The following is an 18,147-nucleotide window of genomic DNA, read 5'->3' as shown; positions in this document are numbered from 1 at the left end:
ACGATACACAAAATGTTCTATGCTTCCTGCCTCCTTTTTCTCCATCTAGAATTGAAATTCCTGATTCCTCAAATGTAGCATCTCTCAGCTAAGTAATGAGAGGAGCAGAATGTGAGTGACTTCAGTGTGGCTGATGGCCTTCTAGGAGAGATTTACATTTTGACAGAAACCTGTTCACTCTAAAGAATCATAAGTGGTAGAATTTCACTCATGGAGTCAAGGCCAGTGAAAAATGAAGGCAGTTTGTGAGGGAGTCAGAGGGCTGGATTTTGGCATCTTTGGGTCAGGGGACATGCTTTTTGGGAGGCAGGCCTCAGGGCCACACTCCCCCAAACACTTCCTAACTTTCCTGCTTTGGAATCCCCACGTTTCTCTCTGATGCGTCACAGTTTTTCTCCTTCTACAGTTGAATTAATTTGTGTGTATGTGTGTTTTAAGTTAAAGTCTTAAAGACTCACCTTACCCCCATTGCCCCCATGGGGGTCAAAGACCTCATTGTCACTTTCTCTGTTGTTTCATGTTAGTTTGTCAGTCATCCACCAGGAATGAAAAATTTTTACTTGGGAAAAATGTCAAGCTGAATGGAAACACTGTTGCCTGTGGTCAATGTTTAAAGACTGAGCTATCTCAAAATAAAGTGTATTTTGTCTTCAGATTGCTCAGAAGTCGCTTGTCATTGATTTCAAGAATCAGAAATCTAGGTGATGAGCTGTAAGGAAATTACTGTCGCTAGGAAACCCCTCACGACCTCTCCCTTTGTATCAGATCCTGTCTACCTGTTTTACAACCGTAAGAAGTGAATATTTAACTGATTAAGGTTATTCTGCATTAGAACTTGACTTCTACTTTGGTCGGTTGTTGAAAGATACTTTAAACACTCCTGGCCAGTAGACACTAGTTTCATTGGGCCTGCCTTGTGAGAAGATCAGATCTACAGTTAAACGGGTGTCTCGTGTTCTCCACCTGGTGACTTCTTCCTCAAAGATAGTCTGAAGTGTAGTTGTCATTAAAGATTGTCAGGTGGGTTTTGTATTACCGGACTCTAGGAACCAGTCATTTTGTAAAGGATTTTAAATGAAAAGTTGAACAATTGATGTATTGTCCGGAGGGTCCTGGCTTTTGCGTCCAGCTCTTTGGAGGGGATGAGAGGTGAGTGGTCACATTGGACGTTGCCTGGCCAGATTGAAAACCGAAAGCCGATGGACGTGAAGCGTGAGGGCCGATAGTCTTACTACGGGAGAGGGGATCTGTTTGCTCACCTTGGTATCAGCTTTGCCTCATGGTCAGTATCCGTGGTGACCTTTTTAAAAATACAAGAGTGCAAAGGATTTTTAGGGCAGCAAAAACTACTCTGTATGGAACTGTAAAGTTGGATACGTGTCATTATGCAATTGTCCAAACCCACAGAATGTACACCACCAGGAGTGAGCCCTAATGTAAACTCTGGACTCGGGGTGGTTATGAGGCGCTGGTGTAGGTTCATCACTTGTAACAAACGTACCACTCTGTAGGGGACGTTGATAATGGGGGACACTGTGCGTATATGGGGGTAGAGGGTATATGGGACATCTCTACCTTTTGCTCAGTTTTTGTGAACCTCAAACTGCTCTAAAAGATAAAGTGTAATACAAAAATTAAAAACAATAGAGATGTCCAGGTACTACCTTTGAAGATTCTGGTTCAGTGGATCTGCTGCTGGACTCGAACATGTCTGCAGCCAGAGGTGAGAACTGCTTTGGGAGGCTGTAACATGCCATCTGCAAAGGCACTCCGTGGCGGCAGGGCACCCGCTCCCCAGGTGTAGGGGGTCCATCCATCGACTCCTTGCTGAAATGTTAGTATTGCTGGTGGGGGGGTTTCCCCTAGTGATAGGGAAGTGAGTGGAGTGGAGACCTTACATCAAGACTGTACGAAGTTTTATTAAATGTCTGTCTGGCTGAATTTGTTTGGTTATGATTTGCTTTGAGCAATGTGCAGCCCTATAGTAAGGGCTTGATAAGTATTAGCTGTAGTTTTTATTGTTATATTTTAAAACCCTGATTATATTTTTCTCAGTATCTTACCATTTTTCTTGAATGTTTGATGGAAATACTAAGTCCTTTGCCTTGGATAAATTCCCAATATTGTTTTTATATTTTATCAATAACTTAGTGACTTGGAAGGCCCATAGTGTAAACATATCCACTTATATATTCATGATGACTGTAATTTAAAAAGCTTGCTTAGACTCAAAAATTAAACTTTAGTTAATACTTTTACAAGCAAGAAAAAAATCCCAAGATTTAAAAACAGTACACTTTGTCTTGAAATTTTGAATAGACCAATCCCTAGTGTCCACTGATTTATCATCTTGTTGGAGAGTCAGAAGAGAGGCGTTGGCCATAACCAGTTGGATTAAAAAAAGAAGAATGTTGGGGCCGGCCTGGTGGTGCAGTGGTTAAGTTTGCACTTTCTGCTTCAGCGGCCTGAGGTTTGCCTGTTTGAATCCTGGGTGCAGACCTACATGCCGCTTGTCAAGCCATGCTGTGGTAGGCGTCCCACATATAGAGTAGAGGAAGATGGGCATGGATGTTAGCGCAGGGCCAGTCTTCCTCAGCAAAAAGAGGAGGATTGGTAGCAGTTGTTAGTTCAAGGCTAATCTTCCTCAAAAAAAAAAAAAAAAAAAGAATGTCAAAGATGAATTTATTTACTTTACCCCTAAAATAAACTCTAGGAATAGAAATATAGTTGGATTTTGCACATGAGAAATTGCAGGCTATTTGGCAGCTGTTCGCTTGGAGCAAATGAAGATTTATATGGTTCTTCCTCATTTGCTAGAATACCATTCCCTTAAACTTTGATTACCAAAGGAAGGCATTTAAGGGACCGTGTTTTAGGAGCAGCTGAGCAACTGACACATATTAGAACTCACAGGGGTGTTTATTATTCCTTATCATGTAGTTAAAGCCAAGAAATAAGTATAATTCCTTGTGTAAAATTAGTGTGCAAATATTTACATTTTATCAACAAATATGATTTGCTTACCAAGCTTTGAGATCCATTGTTTGGGGAGTTTTGTGCAGCCCCATCGCAGAACTTGGCTTTGAGAGGGCCCTGGAGCTCATGTGTGGGTGGGAGGAGCAGGAGGTCCTGGAACCTCCTGCAGGCCTGTCCCACGTGTGGAGAGAGGTCCCCTCTGCTCAGCCACGTGGTTCTTGTGGCCTGAAAACTGATGAGACCTCTGGGTTGCAGGAAATAAAAACTATAACTGCCTTAGAAATACAGGATATGGTTATGGATGAAAGATTGAAAGTTTAATGTTTTATCTTTTAAAACTAAAAATTAGCATTTATTTGCTTTCATAAAAGAAAAGAAAGACCACATTCACAGACTTAAATCTCTGGTTGACAGTCCATTTTGTTTGTTTGTGAATAATATTGGTAGCAAGATTTCTGTTACTGTTTTTGCCATGTTCTACATACCATGAAGATGAAACATATTTTTCCATTTTGTTTGTGATCCAAACTTACCTGGTTTCTTATGAGATGAGTTGCGTGCTCAGTTAAGAGTTCTGGAACATTTCAAAAACCAGCAGACTAGGGTAGAAAAACATTCCATCTGAATACTGTGTTTAGACTTGGATGGACTTGGAAGCGTTGTGCTCGTGAAGTAGGGTCTTACATATAAGGTGTAAGAAAGGTGAGCTCATCTGTCCTTGAGTTAATCAAGGTGTGTGTGATTTTATTAAAAGTGAGCCTGTATAATTCTGGCCACACTAGGGTCCCCTTTAAAATTATTGCAGGATACAGTTACTGGAAGGCATTGTGCAATCTGGTCTGGTCTACTGTTTGGTTTTTTTTGGTAGCAGTCTTTTAATTTTTATTTCTAGCACTTAAAGCCATATTGAATAGTATTTTATGCCACTTATGTCAACAACACTGCAAAATTTCCCCAATGTTCAATCCTAATCCCCCGAATCCTGTGGAATGGAAAAAGAAATCAAGATTCTGTAATGAGTTATGAGAGGATTTTCCTTTTTTCTTCCTTCTTTTGTGGGGCCTAGTCTTGAAGGATTAATATAAGAAAAATTTCTTATCATTTTTTGTAGTCATTTATAAGAAACTGACATGCTTACATAACTTTGATGATGCATGTCTGTCTGTCTATCTGTCTGTCGACGTACATGTATAACGTTTTCCTGATCATTAATGAAAATTGTTTGAAAGACTTTTTCAACTACTCAAAGAAAGATGTGTGTGTGTGTATATATATATAATGTATATGTATGTGTATATATACACACATAATTATATATATCTACATGTATATATTTTATATATAATATATGCACATATCTTTTTTTGAGTAGTTGAAAAACTTTTTCAAACTTAATTCTTATTAATGATCATGGAAACTTTACTTAAAAATCTTCCTTTACTCATTTACTTCTGGAATTATATTTTTAACATACACACACACAAAATCACTGGATGTGGTTTCTTCCTTTTTGCCAGGATTTGAATGGACTTTGAGACAGAGCTGTGTCGACAACTCATTCAGATTGGTCGGGAAAGAAAGATCTGACAAATGATAGCCTTAGACTGTCTGAGGCACTCTCTCCCCTCCCATACGGTTTGGATTTCCTCCATCCCCCGTGACAATATCTCAGTTGTTGTGTTGGCTCCATGCATACCTTTCTTTCCTTGGCCTTTTATATTTGCATAGTGTCGTATAGAACTAGCGCAAAATACATAGCTCAGGGGCTGCGATGTGTGGATCGCATTGTGTACTTCCCAGCACTGTCTCCTTGGCGCACAATAACCACAGTGTGGACAGCCTACACGGAGACAGTGATGGTGTTTTATGAAACACCAGTGGTGTGTGGCGTCGACTGCAATCTGCCGGGTAAGCATTTGCACAAATTCCTCCAAGTTGAGAGGCCTCCAGAAATGTCATGTTTTGGCCTCAATAGTGAATGCCACAAATAACAGCCCAGGCACAGGGGACTTTGCTCAGAGTCTCAGATTCCAGCCTGCCTGCCTTCAGCTGGATCTGCTGTAGATTGCTTTGCCTTTTTTTTGTTTTTAAAGTTCCCAAAAGCTAGTCTTTCAATCCTTGAATAATATGTTTTAAACCCATCTGAATTATCTTGTTTTGTCTCTCTCCTTTGGATGTCTCTATTGTATTATGCAGTCTTTTAAAGAAAAATAAATCTAATACCTGGAAAGTAGACCAAAGGACTTTCTTTTTTAAGTTTTCAACCCGTTGATTTTATATGGCTGATTCGTGGTGTAAGTGGGGTTAGGGAGAGGCAGACAGGGGAAAAATAGATCGTAAAGCTTGTTGGTACTTAATATAGGAAGTACAATTGTTTTTTGAAGTGTCTTTGGCAAGTTTATTAACAGTTATATGGTTTTAATTGTTTAGTTAACTGGTGCTACATTATCCAAATAGAGGTTGACACAATTTGTACTCTATAAAGGTTCTAGTGTAAGAAAGGCTCAGAGCAAGGGCATGCTTCAGACAGGAAGAAGAAATGACAGTGACACTGATGTCTCGGTGGAGGAGTGTGTACAGACTCTGCAGAACCTCACTGTCCCCTTCTGCACAAAGGTGGGCATGGCCTGCTCTCAACGGGAAGGGGCACATGGCTTTTCTGCTTATGTCACTCCTCTAGTTTCCAACAAGTCTTTGGAAATGCTCTAATTACTAAGGATGAGTTTAAGTACAAGGTAGAATTGTGAAAACAAAGTGTAGGTCTGTGGCTGCTCTTCTCCCAGAATCTCGCTGGCAGTGTGTGTTTGGTTTAGTTCCTTGAATATCTGTGGCATGGTAGTCCATGAGCTAGATCCAGGAGATTGCATAAAACTGCAAGCCAGAAGGCCTGAATTCTAGTCTCAGCTCTGCCAACTTTTTGGCTAGCATCATGACACCGAGCCACTCCATCTGAGAATATCTTTTAGCCTGCTAGTGAGCTAGTTACTTGATGAGGTGCTGCTGTAGGAGACATGGAGGGGAGTAAGATACACTTCTGCTTAGAGAACTCAGTCTACAAAAGTAATAAGTATCAAAAGAAGTAGAAGCTCAGGGTAAGTTCTGTAGATGTGCAATAAAGTGGTTGAAGGAGAAAGAGGAATATTGGGAGACTGGGACAGCCTTCATAGGGAAGGAGAATTTGGAGATTTGTCTAGAAGTAGGTTTCAACAGTTGGAAATAAATCAAGGGAAAAAGAAATTTCGAGTATGTCTTGGCAAGTCAGTAGTCCTTTTTGTCTGGGGCAATACCCCTAAACAGCTATGACAACTAATGAACCAGTGACATGTACTGGTATCTTAGGTGCACACCGTAAAGCAAATATCTGTGTATTCTGCTTGGTTAAAAATGTATATTTGTAGTGTTTTCATGCACTAGAATTCAAGATGTTTATAAAAAATCAAAACTGATGATAGGGGAAAATAGCCTTCCTGGATAGAAGTAATAGAGTGCTGGTGTTTATGAATATCACAAATCAGAACTCAGTTCTTTACAGGAAATCAGGCTGAAAACTTAGATCAGTTAAACTCTCTGTAGCCTCAGTTTTCTCATTTCTGAAATGAGATTGGATTAAATAACTGTGAAAGCTCTTTAGTCATACTTAAAATTATTATTTTTAGAGCAGCTCAAAAAGGTCCAGTGATTTCAGCTGCCTTTTAATGAATCTGTGTAATGTGCCAAACATTTTGTTAAGCACTTTAAATACACCTCATTTTAATTCTCTTAATACCATTATAAGGTGTTTTTATTTTAAAGAGAGGAAACTGAGGCATGGAGAAGTTAAGCAACTTCCCCAAGGTTGCACAGCCGTTAAGAGAGAGAGCAGGTGTTCCATTCCACATCACTGGAATTCCGCCCTGGTACCTTTCTCCTAGGTTGTTGGGAATCGGTGATTCTCATGAAAGGTGGCACACACCAGAATCTGGGAGGGAGAAGGAACAATTACAACCTGCATGCCCCCTACATTTTTATCTACTACCGTTGTGAGTTGTGTCTTGATTCCTCTCCCCCAAATAATGAGAATTATTACTTATGGAGTGTATTGTGAACAGCGTGAGGGCAACAAAGAAGCTGTGAGCCCCCGGGTCATGGCTGTCAGAGCATACTCAGGCACGTCTGATTGCAGGTTAGTACTTAGAAAATGTGGTAACTTGGAACATTTAATATGTGGCATTTAATTTGTGTCTTCTGATAATCTGATATATTTTCTGAGATAAGAATTATGCTGTTTTGTTTGCCTTTTTGAGTTAGCTTCCAGAAGCAGATCAGTTTTGGGTTTTTAAAGAGTGACTTCTCTGGGTTTTCTGTTACAGTTTTTTTCCTTCACTCCTTGTAATTCCTCAGCTCATGTTTCTTTACCTCTTGTCTTGATGGCTTTATTATATCTATTATTTTAAAATAATGCATGTCAAAACCTTTTGAATGTTAATGAGTATAATCAATTAATGAGATACAGTGATTGTAGGTTAATGAGTTTCCTTTTATCTGGCTAGAGACCCACTGAATTGTCTTAACTGGAGAGTTTTAGCGTTTATCAGCCATCATGTCTTTTACCATTGCCTTTCCCTTATCCTCAATATTGTCTTCATCTAGAATTCTGATGAGATCTATGTCGATCTCCTCATTCTGTCTTCCATTTCTGTGAGGTTCTTTCCTATTCTCCATCTCTTTGTCTTTCTGTGCTGCATTCTGGTTAGTTTTTTCAGATCTGTCTTCCAGTTCACTGGTTTTCTCTTTAGCTGTGCCAGACTCTGTCCATTTGGGTTATTATTTAATTATTATAGTTTTTATTTCTACATGTTCTATTTGATTTTTCAGAATCTGCTTTTTGATAGTTATTTTCCTTGATGTTTTAAAATGTTCATTTATTTCTTTAAACATGTAAAACATTTATTTTGTGTTCTGTACTTGATAATTCCATTGTCTACAGTCTCTAAAGGTCTGATTGTGATATTGTATCTAGTGCTCAATAATAATAGTGACTGATTTCCTAGTGTTTTTTTATTTTTTGATTATATTTGTTGGGATTTTATGTACGGGAATCATTTGCTTCAGCCAGGCAACTGGGCACATCCGATCAATAGTGGACTAGGTTAAACTGAATTCTCTGTTTTGGCACTAATGTTAATGCCAGTCTCCAGATCTGCTTGAGGGTCAGATCATAGTAATTTTTCTCTCCCTAATTTCTTGACATATTGTCTGTAGAACAGTAATTCTGCTGTGGAATAAGTTAGTAAGTGTTGTATTAAAGAAAAATGGTGGTTTATTCGGCCAAATAATTTTGGGAAACATTAGGTTGAATGATGAGAAACAGGTTTTTTTTACTGTAGAATTTCTCAAGGTATCTTATATGCAAATAGGAGTTTTGAGGCTCAGTAGTTACCTACATTAAGAAGAATTTTCCTTGTCTCACTCTGCTCCCCTTTTGGGGGATCTGGGTATATGTGTGGAGCATTTCGTGGAACCGGTGGGACCAATGGAGAACATACTTTGACAGATTCGGGTCTGTCTCCTGGTACCCTTGACTTCTGCACTGCCTTCTCACTGTCTTTCCCTGTGTTTACACCCCTCTGCTCTATGACTGTGTGTATGTGTGCACGTGCATGTGTGAACATAAGTATGTGTGTGTATCTATGTTGTATTTGAACTCCTTAGGGGAAGATGAGCTTGTATTTGGTAATCTTCGTCCCCAGAGTCAGACATTGTCTTTGGGTTGACCTCTTGTATCAGGTTATCTTGTAGACCCTTGGTCAGTGTTCTTTGGACCAATTGGACCAGGTACCTAGTAATGTCTAGATAAGCAGATTCATAGGACTTATAGGGGGGCAGGAGGGGCTTCCTTTTTATTTTCTGTCTCTGTCATTTGAATGTAAAGTTCTGAGACCATGTCTGTCTTATTTATTGTTATTTCCCTAGTGTGTTAACATACGAACTGACACTTCTTAGATGCTGGATAAGTACATGTTGAGCCTTTAGGCCTGGCATGCCCTTGCGGTCATCTGAGAGTAGGACAGTATAACTAGCGGTCACACTGCATGGCATGTCCGTTATGGATGGGTTACTTTTTCATCTTACTGAATCCTCCAGTGTCTTTTGAATAGAAATTGGCTTTGTCAGACTCTATAAACAGTCAACATGAAAAATAAGTTCGTTTGAATACACTGTTTCTCTGCCTTAAAAAAAATTTCGTGCTTTAAGATTCATTTCAGGTGCCATAGTCTCGGTGAAGCCAAGGTTTTTGTTTTTCTCAGACACTGTGATCATTCCATTCTTGGTGTTCCCATTGCACCTTAATGCATCTTTGTATGCATCTTTCAGCACATCCTCACAGTATTGGTGCATGTTTGTCTTTCCAGCCGAGTTTATTGAGGGTAGAGATGAACATTGAGGAATGGAAGCTTAAGTAACATGTGTGTGCAGGTCAGATCTTATCAAGCGTTTAAAATCTCTATTTCCTGGAGAGGAAAGGAGAGAATAGGAGAGCAGCAGTCTGAGCATCTAGAAGAGACTTTGTTGCTTGTTAGATGTGTGCTGGTGAAAGAACAGCTGGGAGCACAGTTCAGCTGTGGTTGGGCAAGGCCCTGGGTTTGGCGCTTGGACGTGTATTATCTCATTGGGTTAGTTTGACCCTCACAGTGAACTGCGAGATAGCTGTGCTCTCATCTTTCAGTTGAGGAGACGAAGTGGTTTGCCCGCTGTCACACGTGTCCAGTGATAGCAAAGTGCTTACAGAAGGTTGAGTGAGGGAGGAATGGGACAGACTCAGCCCCCAGCAGATGCCCCTGTGCTGGCCGCATACCACCACCGAATTGTGAGCTTTGTGGATGTTTTTCTCCCAATCTTTTCGGGGAATTCTGTCCATGAGAGCATATTTCTATTTTTGAAATAGAAACCAGTGAGAAAGTATGATTCATTAATAAAAATTGACTTAAAGCCAGTGTTGAAATGTGCTTTCTCTCTGAACTTAGGTATGTATTTATAGACATCAGTTATCTTAAATATCCTTTTTACTCTAATTTCAAATAGCATTATCACCAAATAAAATAGTATGAATCCCCTTTTGACTGTCAGATTCCCTTTTTTTTTTCCTTCTTGCCAAAGCCCCCAGTACATAGTTGTATATTCTAGTTGTGAGTGCCTCTGGTTGTGCTATGTGGGATGCCGCCTCAGCATGGCCTGATGAACGGTACCGTGTCCGCATCCAGGATCCAAACTGGCGAAACCCTGGGCCACCGAAGCGGAGCACATGAACTTAACCACTGGGCCACAGGGCCAGCCCCTCTGTCACATTTCTTTACAATGTCTACAGCTAATTAGTTGCAGTAGTTAGCCTATTTGAAAGTAGTTGTCATTTATAGACAGATTTCATAGAAATGATAAGTTTATTTTGGACCTATATCTGATTAAATGTCAACTTCTTATGTTAACTTCCATTGAATTCTTAGTGTCTTTCTAAATAATCTCTGCTTTATAGTAGATAAGATGTCCTCTGTGACTCGTTTCTGCCTCATTATAAATGAACAGTGAGTGATGTCCAAGTAGATAGATGTGACAGGAGCTGTAATAGTTTGCTCCCTTTGTTGTCTCAGATAAGGAAAGTTCTAATTACAAAGTAGGTGTTGAAATTATAGCTATAGTCAGTCACTGAGCCTGAGCACGTTAATGTCACATCATTTAAAATAAGTGTGTCACATATAGTACACTGTAATGTTTTTCCAGTTGATTACACAAGTATTTTTCGAGCACCTCTTATGCTGGGCAGTCTTCCACTCACTGGAGGATCAGGAGTGAACAATGTGGTTGAAATTAATGTCAGAGAAAGCGAATTCTCTCTTAGATTACTGATTACCTTTAAAATATTCTTTGCTATTATTTGCAGTCACGTCTCCTCACATCTACTTCCGGCTCCTATAAAGAAGAGACAGTGGGTTTTTATTGCACATTTAGGAAAGTAACTGTTGTGGTTTGAGTCACCTTCTTCTCAAAAAGTTAATTTAAGGTACTCACCACGTGTCACACACTGTTCTAAGCTCTCCTTATGTGTTACAGCTCATTAGTGCTCACCACACCTTTTTGGTGGATTCTCTTATTTCCGTTTAACAGATGTGCAAATTAAGGCACATAGAAGTTGTGTCTTGTCTTTGGTTACATACCTTGTAAATAATGAAACTGTATTTAGGACTTTGATATTTGGAACCCAGAGCCCAATACTCTTATTCAGTGTGCTATATGTGTGCGTACTTTAAGTATGGGGACAGATGAGCACATATCTGTCTTAAATGTCCTTTGTAATTTAATTTTCTCAATCTTTAAGGATTTGGACAGTACATCGCTTGTTCTGTTGAAATACTGTATTTTGTGTGGCTTCCTCCCTCTAGTATTTGATGTGATATGGACGTATGTATTTAGAAACGTTGCTATAGAGGATTTGATAGTAAAAGTTTCATATTCTCCTTCGCGAGTCTTTCCGGCGTGGATTTCTTACCTCTGCTGCCTTAAGAAGGAGGAAGGAAGAGTAAGAGAAACAAGCACTGGCATTGTTTCCATGAAGGCTTATCTTTTGAAACTCCTTGTCCGAGTTGTACTTACTTAGAATTGAAATGTTTTTTATATCTGATTGCGTTTTTAAAGATATATGTGTGGGAAACATTAAGTTGCACACCCTGGATGAACTAACAAGTACACATTTTGGTGGTGTGAGGGCATCCCTCTTAAGGATAAGAATGTCTGGTGGCTTGTTCACTTTTCCCTCTGCGGTCTAGTGGTTGCTTACATCAGTGTGGAGACAGGAGGCGTGTGTGACCTGACCTCTCTCTCTCTCAGGGGGGCGTTCCCAGGGATGTGCATCTTAATTGGAAATGAGGTGCCACTTCATGTTTGCCATTGATCAGAGAACGGGCTTTCTCTTGTGGCTGTCAAAGGCTTTTACATCTCTGTTGATAGCAGCTTCTGAAATTAAAAACAAAACACAACAAACTGTTTGAGGCAAAAAATATGTTAAATCCTTGGAGGCAGCTGATTTATTATCCCAGTTTCATTACCTTGTATTTTTAAAATTTGTTCTAAAGAATGAATGCCATATCATTCTCGAGAAAAGGCATAACTTGTATTGAAAAAAAACTTCTATTCTACAAATATCACAGAATAAAAATCAAACCTGAACGCCGAGGGGATAAAGGGTGTCAGGGTACCTTGAGGAACAGGGCTGACCGATTCCCCCGGGGGAGGATGCCTGTGGAGTGACGGGAGCCACCTTGAGGAAGGGAGGAGGCAGTTTGGATGTACTTTTGTGCTGTTTTAAAAATAAACGAACTGCAGGGGGCTGGCCCCGTGGCCGAATGGTTAAGTTCGTGCGCTCTGCTGCAGGCGGCTCAGTGTTTCGTTGGTTCGAATCCTGGGCGCGGACATGGCACTGCTCATCAGACCACGCTGAGGCAGCGTCCCACATGCTACAACTAGAAGGACCCACAACGAAATATACAACTATGTACTGGGGGGGCTTTGGAGAGAAAAAGGAAAAAAATCTTAAAAAAAAAAAAAGTTTACAGTTCCGTGGCATTAAGTACATTTGCACTTTAAAAAAATAAATAAATAAATAAATGAACTCCTGGCGTTTTGCTTTTTTAGTTCTTTTTATATGGACATGGAGAAGCAGTAAAACGAAGAGCATCTGTCTGATGATGCTTTCATTTTAGAATCTGTGCTTCGTGTGTCTGTGTGTGTGGGGGGGAGTCTAAAGTGAGAAAGGTATTCATCACTTTATTATGAAAGAAGATTGGAAAACAAATATTTTATATTCGTTTATGCTAAATAACATTATCTGATATGATGCCGTTTATTTACAGTACTCCCGGAATCTTGAGTGCCTGACAACTGAAGATATTCTCTCTTTCCCCTCAGAAACGCGCGAAGGGCCAGGTGTTATTTGACAAAGTGTGCGAACATCTCAATCTCCTGGAGAAGGACTACTTTGGGCTTCTGTTCCAGGAGAACCCTGAGCAGAGGGTAAGTGAAGTGATTCCAAGTTTATTTATGTCTTCTTAGGAAGATATTATTTTGTTTTCTTAACCAGTGTAAAATTTAGTTTTAAAATAACTTATGTTTTTATTATGATGTATTTTATGTTCATTGTAGAAATTTGGTAAATATTGAAAACTTATATGAATCTCTGTCACTTTTTGCCATTGTGTCTGTGTATGCTTTTCCACTTACAAGCGGACAGACTGGAATGTCTTATCCTGCCTTAATTACTAGAGACTGAACAGATTTTAAAATCTTTGTGTTGAATTTTTAGCTCTTGAGTTCACCTGTATGCTAGGAGTTCAAGCGTGCCCAGAAGGCAGGGAAGGGGGCGGTTGGAAGGGATGTCAGGAGGACCCACGTGTGCTTGTCTGGAGCTTCGGGAGAGAGCGTTTGCCTTTCTGAGCAGACTGTGGTGGCTGTGTGGGGTGAAGGTGTTCCGTGCCCTGTGGTTGGGGGCAAAAAGGGGGTGGGCCTAGCCCAACTCAGGTGGTAGATTTGACCAGCCAGGACCCTGTGGACACCTGCCTGACATCAGGAGTGTGTTGATTGTTTCTGCTCCAGGAATTTCTCAGGACACTAAGCAGGAGCATCCCAGTCTCTAATGCTTAAGGCTAACTCCCGGGAACTTCAGGTCTTCTCAGTTTCATAGGTACATTAAAGAGAGAAATATTAACCACTTCTGGCAATTAAGACTTAACCTGTAGCCTTCCATCTTAGTCAGTTCAGGCTTTTCTAACAAAGCACCGTAGACTGACCCTTATACAACAGACATATATTTCTGATAGTTCAGGAGGCTGGGAAGTGCAAGATCAAGGTGGCAGCAGAGCCCGCTTCCTGGTTCATGGAGTGCCCTCTTGCTGTGTCTTCACATGGTGGAAGACAGGGAACTCTCTGAGCCTCTTTTATAAGGGCACTAATTCCATTAGCGAGAACCCCACCTTCATGACCTAGTCACCTCCCAAAGGCCCCACCTCCAAATACTGTCATATTGAGGATTAGGTTTCAACATATGAATTTTGGGGAGGGCCACAAGTATTCAGTCTCCAGCACTTTCCTCATTGTTAAGATAGGACTTTTCTGCTTCACTCTCTGAGTCTTGGGACTTAACCCTGGTGGAGAAGATACTGAGTTTAGGAGTGCGGAATTAAGGTTTGGTCCAGGGTTGCACCCTACAGTGAAGCCCTTGTAGGTCCCTTAGATTGTTGCTGTGGACAGACTAACTGGTCATTCTCTCTGAGGAGGCCCAGAGCACCTGGTCCCAGGAAAGGAGTTACTTTTCCAATATCTAACATTCACGTCACAGTCAACAGAACATAGTCAGTGGATGAATATAGGCTGCAAATTTCGTTTTCCCACATGCCATCGTTGTTTGTATTTATAAGTCCTGGTAATGAAATACAGAGTACTAAGGGTGATAATTGTGTATAAATTAAGTTTTCTCAACTTGTTTAGTTTTAAATCCTTGATACCTAATTTGTGGTTAAATTCCACATTCAAACTAAAGACAATTAAATTGCATGCCTGCCTGCTGAATAGTATGTGCGTGTTCTTATTAGAACTGTGTTTAGAATACTTTTTGCAGAGTAATAACATATTAGATATTTGACTAAATAAACGAGGCGCTATTTTTAGACTTTAAATTATAAGGTGGTCTTGATGATGTTTCCAACCACGTGCCCTTACTGTTGACCCTCAAAGCTGCAAAAGAGAAAGCGACGGGAATTTGGCTATCATTATCCACTTTTTCTGAGATGACATGTTGGTAGACTCAGAGGAGTATCTAATCTTTGTAAAAAAGGAAAACCATCCAGTATGTTATGAGATATGTAGAATAACGTGCTCTGTTAGGAGAAACGGGATATGCTACATTAAGGCATCTATTTTTTCCGAACGCTAGATTTATGTAAGAAAGGGTGGTATTTAGATAGTAAGATTCACTATTTTTTGTTTTGATGACTCTCAATATATATGTCTAATCTATATCTTTCCCCTGAATCTCAGACTCATATACTTAACTGCCTACTGGGCACTACACTTAATTGTCTAAAAGCAAACAGGTCGTCTTCCCCTCAAACTTCGTCTGTTCCCTGAAGAGTGGGCATAAATTCTTTCCCCTTCTTAGACCTCTTCCCTTGTGCCTTTTCTACCTGCTGACAGCCCTCTCCTGGTTCTCTTTGTCCACAGTTCTTGCTTTGCTTTAGGCCCCTGCCGTCTCCTGCTTTGACTGCTTCATTAGCCTCCTCCCTGAACTGACTGCCCAGCCCAGGGCCCCATGGTCATTCTGCACACTGCTGCTTGATTGAGCTCTCAGGAATGCACATCCGACCTTGGCACTCTCTGGCTTAAAACCGTTTAATGGATACAGTCTAACCCTCTTAGTCTGGTTCATAAGACTGTTGGTCATGTGACTTCAGTCTGTTCTTTAGCTTCATTTCTCAGTAACCTCTCACATAGAGTCCATATTCAGTTCACACCAAATTTCTCTGCTGAAAGGAGCCTTGCCCGTCCATACTCTATCTGCCTGAACATACTATTCCTTACATTTAGAATGTCCTTCCCATTTTTTTGTATCTGAATGCCTGTTTTTCCTTAAGATCCAACTTAAGTATCCTACTCTGAGATTTTCCTTGATGGCTTTCCACCACCATGCCTCCTGCCCCCAACTCAGGGAGAGTTGTCTGTTCCTTCCATCTGCCATGTAGACATGTAGCACAAACCTTTGTGTGTCAGTCTTTGTCCCCTTTATGCTAGCAACTTCTTGAGGATAGAGACTATAGCTTTTTATCCATGTAGCCTCAGTATATCTAGACATAACAAATATTTATTGAATACTACCTGTGTCCTATCTCATACCCATTAGGATGGCCACTATCAGAAAACCAGAAGATGACAGGTGTTGGCGAGGGTGTGAAGAAATTGGAACCCTTGTGCACTGGTGGTGGGAATGTAATATGGTGCAGCTATTATGGAAAACAGTTTAGAGGTTACTCAAAAAATTATAAATAAAATTAGCATATGATCCAGCCATCTCATTTCTGGGTATATATCCAAAAGAATTGAAAGCAGGACCTCAAGGAGATATTTACACACCATGTTCATGGCAGCATTACTCACAATAGCCAAGAGGTGGAAGCAACCCAAAATCCATTGATGGGTGAATTGGATAAACTAAATGTGTTATATGCAAAATGTGAATGGAATATTATTGAGCCTCAAAAAAGAAGGAAATCCGATCACGTTCTATATAACATGGATGAACCTTGAGGACATTGTATTGTATTAGTCACAAAAAGTCAAGTACTGTACGATTCCACTTATATGAGGTATCCATAGTCAAACTCATGGGAACAGAAGGTAGAATGGTGGTTGCCAGGGCCGCGGGGGAGGGGAAATGGGGGAGCTGTTGTTCAGTGGGTGTAGAGTTTCAGTTTTGTGAGATGAAAAAGCTCTAGGATCTGTTGCACAACAGTGTGAATATAGTTAGCGCTGCTAAACTGTACACTAAAAAATGGTTAAGATGGTAAATTTTATGTATTTTTTACCACAATTTAAAAAAAAATAATACGTGTGTGCATATCAGTGTACTGCTGTGAATTTAGCAATAAACAATTAAGAAGTAGACCCTGCCTTTATGGATGTCCCCACTTAGTTCTAGTTGAGGAGACAGAGTAAAAATCCGAATCACACGGTCACTAAGTTTGATTGCTGCTCTCCAGGAAAGATTCAGGGTACTGACAGGGAGGATTTCTTAGGGGTGAAAGAGGCTAAAGCAGAGACCCTGCAGTGCGAGTGGGCTTTGGCTGGGTGAAGGGACATGGGAAGCACCTGCCTAGGGCCCTGAGGCAAGATAGCTGCCTGCTTGAAAACTGAGAGAAGTCTGGTGCAGTTAGGGGGAAGAATGAAATTCTGCTGGGGAAAGGGACCGGGCGTTGCGAGGGGTCAGATCATGCAGGGCCATCTAGGCTATATGTTAAGGCTGGGAGATTTCCTTTCCCCTAAGAAAAATGGTGCATCGTTGAAGGGCTGAAGCAGTGATGTGAGATGACCAGTTTTACCTTTAAAAAGGCCACTTTGGCTGATAGGGGGACTCGGGTGGGAGGGAACTTGTGCAGAACTGCTCACCCAAAGCACAAAAGTGGCCTCATTTGGGTTGTAGTGAAAGCAGACAAGCAAACGATTGCAGAGAGATTTAGGAAGGAGGTAGAATCAGTCTGATGTTTGATGGGGTGTGAGAGGTGACAAACACCTGGGCTTCCAGGTGGATGGAGGTGCCATACAGTGGGAAGGGAGGGGACCCAGTTGGGAGATGGCAGAGTATATCACAAGTGTAGTTTGAGACATGTCGAATTTTAGGTCAGATGACAACTTTTGGAAGAACAAGTGAATCAGTAAATTTGATTTTGGCTGTGCCTTGAAGAATGGCAGCCAGCGTGGAACAGACGCTGCAGGTGGAGTCTGTCTGAGCAATACAGGTCGCAGTGAGTGGTTTTATTTCCTGACAGGAATGTCATATTATATTGAGGCTTGTAGTCAGGCATGCTTATTTATAACTTAACTTGTTTTTAAAGGAATCCAAGATGGCTTTTATCATAAAAATATCCCAAATAAGACAGACGTGACAATCAAGAGCTAATCGTTCTGGGACTTTCACAGGGCAGCAGGCGCTGCTCTCGGCCCTGTACACATACTGTCTCAGAGTTCTTAGAACGACACTGGAAGGTTGGTATTATCAACCACACTCGGTAGGTGTGGAAAGGTGAGGCATAGAGAAGTTAAATAATTCACCCAAGGTCACCTAGGCAATAAATGTTGAAGATAAGATTCAAAACCAGGCAAACTAGGAAGGAAAAAAAGAAAATGCAATTATTCTAAACTTTCTGTCAGTCAAGGTGAAAATGGGTATACTATTTTACAGCTATACTATACTGTTTTCCATTTGATAGTTATATATTTTCCAAATATACTATACTATTTTTACATTTTATGCTATTTTCCAGCTATAACTGGAAAAGCAGAAGAATATCGTCTTGCATTAGAGCAATTTTTCATCTTATCAAATTCTGAAAGTCATCCTACAAGACTTTATATGGGGGGTGTCGAAGGATGTTCCGG

General features: G+C 40.5%; 1 protein-coding gene across 50 annotated transcripts in view; it reads left to right on the top strand.

Annotated features, from left to right (window-relative positions):
- Nucleotides 1-18,147, top strand: part of EPB41L2 (erythrocyte membrane protein band 4.1 like 2) — a 204,878-nt gene that overhangs the window by 113,192 nt on the left and 73,539 nt on the right. For all 50 annotated transcript variants that reach the window (XM_070557127.1, XM_070557123.1, XM_070557118.1 and 47 more), the window contains one exon: nt 12,913-13,017. In XM_070557127.1, the coding sequence (XP_070413228.1) occupies nt 12,913-13,017 (105 nt within the window). The remainder of the gene's footprint in view (nt 1-12,912; nt 13,018-18,147) is intronic.

Source organism: Equus przewalskii, chromosome 9 (genome assembly GCF_037783145.1).
Source record: "Equus przewalskii isolate Varuska chromosome 9, EquPr2, whole genome shotgun sequence".
Taxonomy (NCBI): domain Eukaryota; kingdom Metazoa; phylum Chordata; class Mammalia; order Perissodactyla; family Equidae; genus Equus; species Equus przewalskii.
This window is presented reverse-complemented; position numbering and strand designations above follow the sequence as displayed.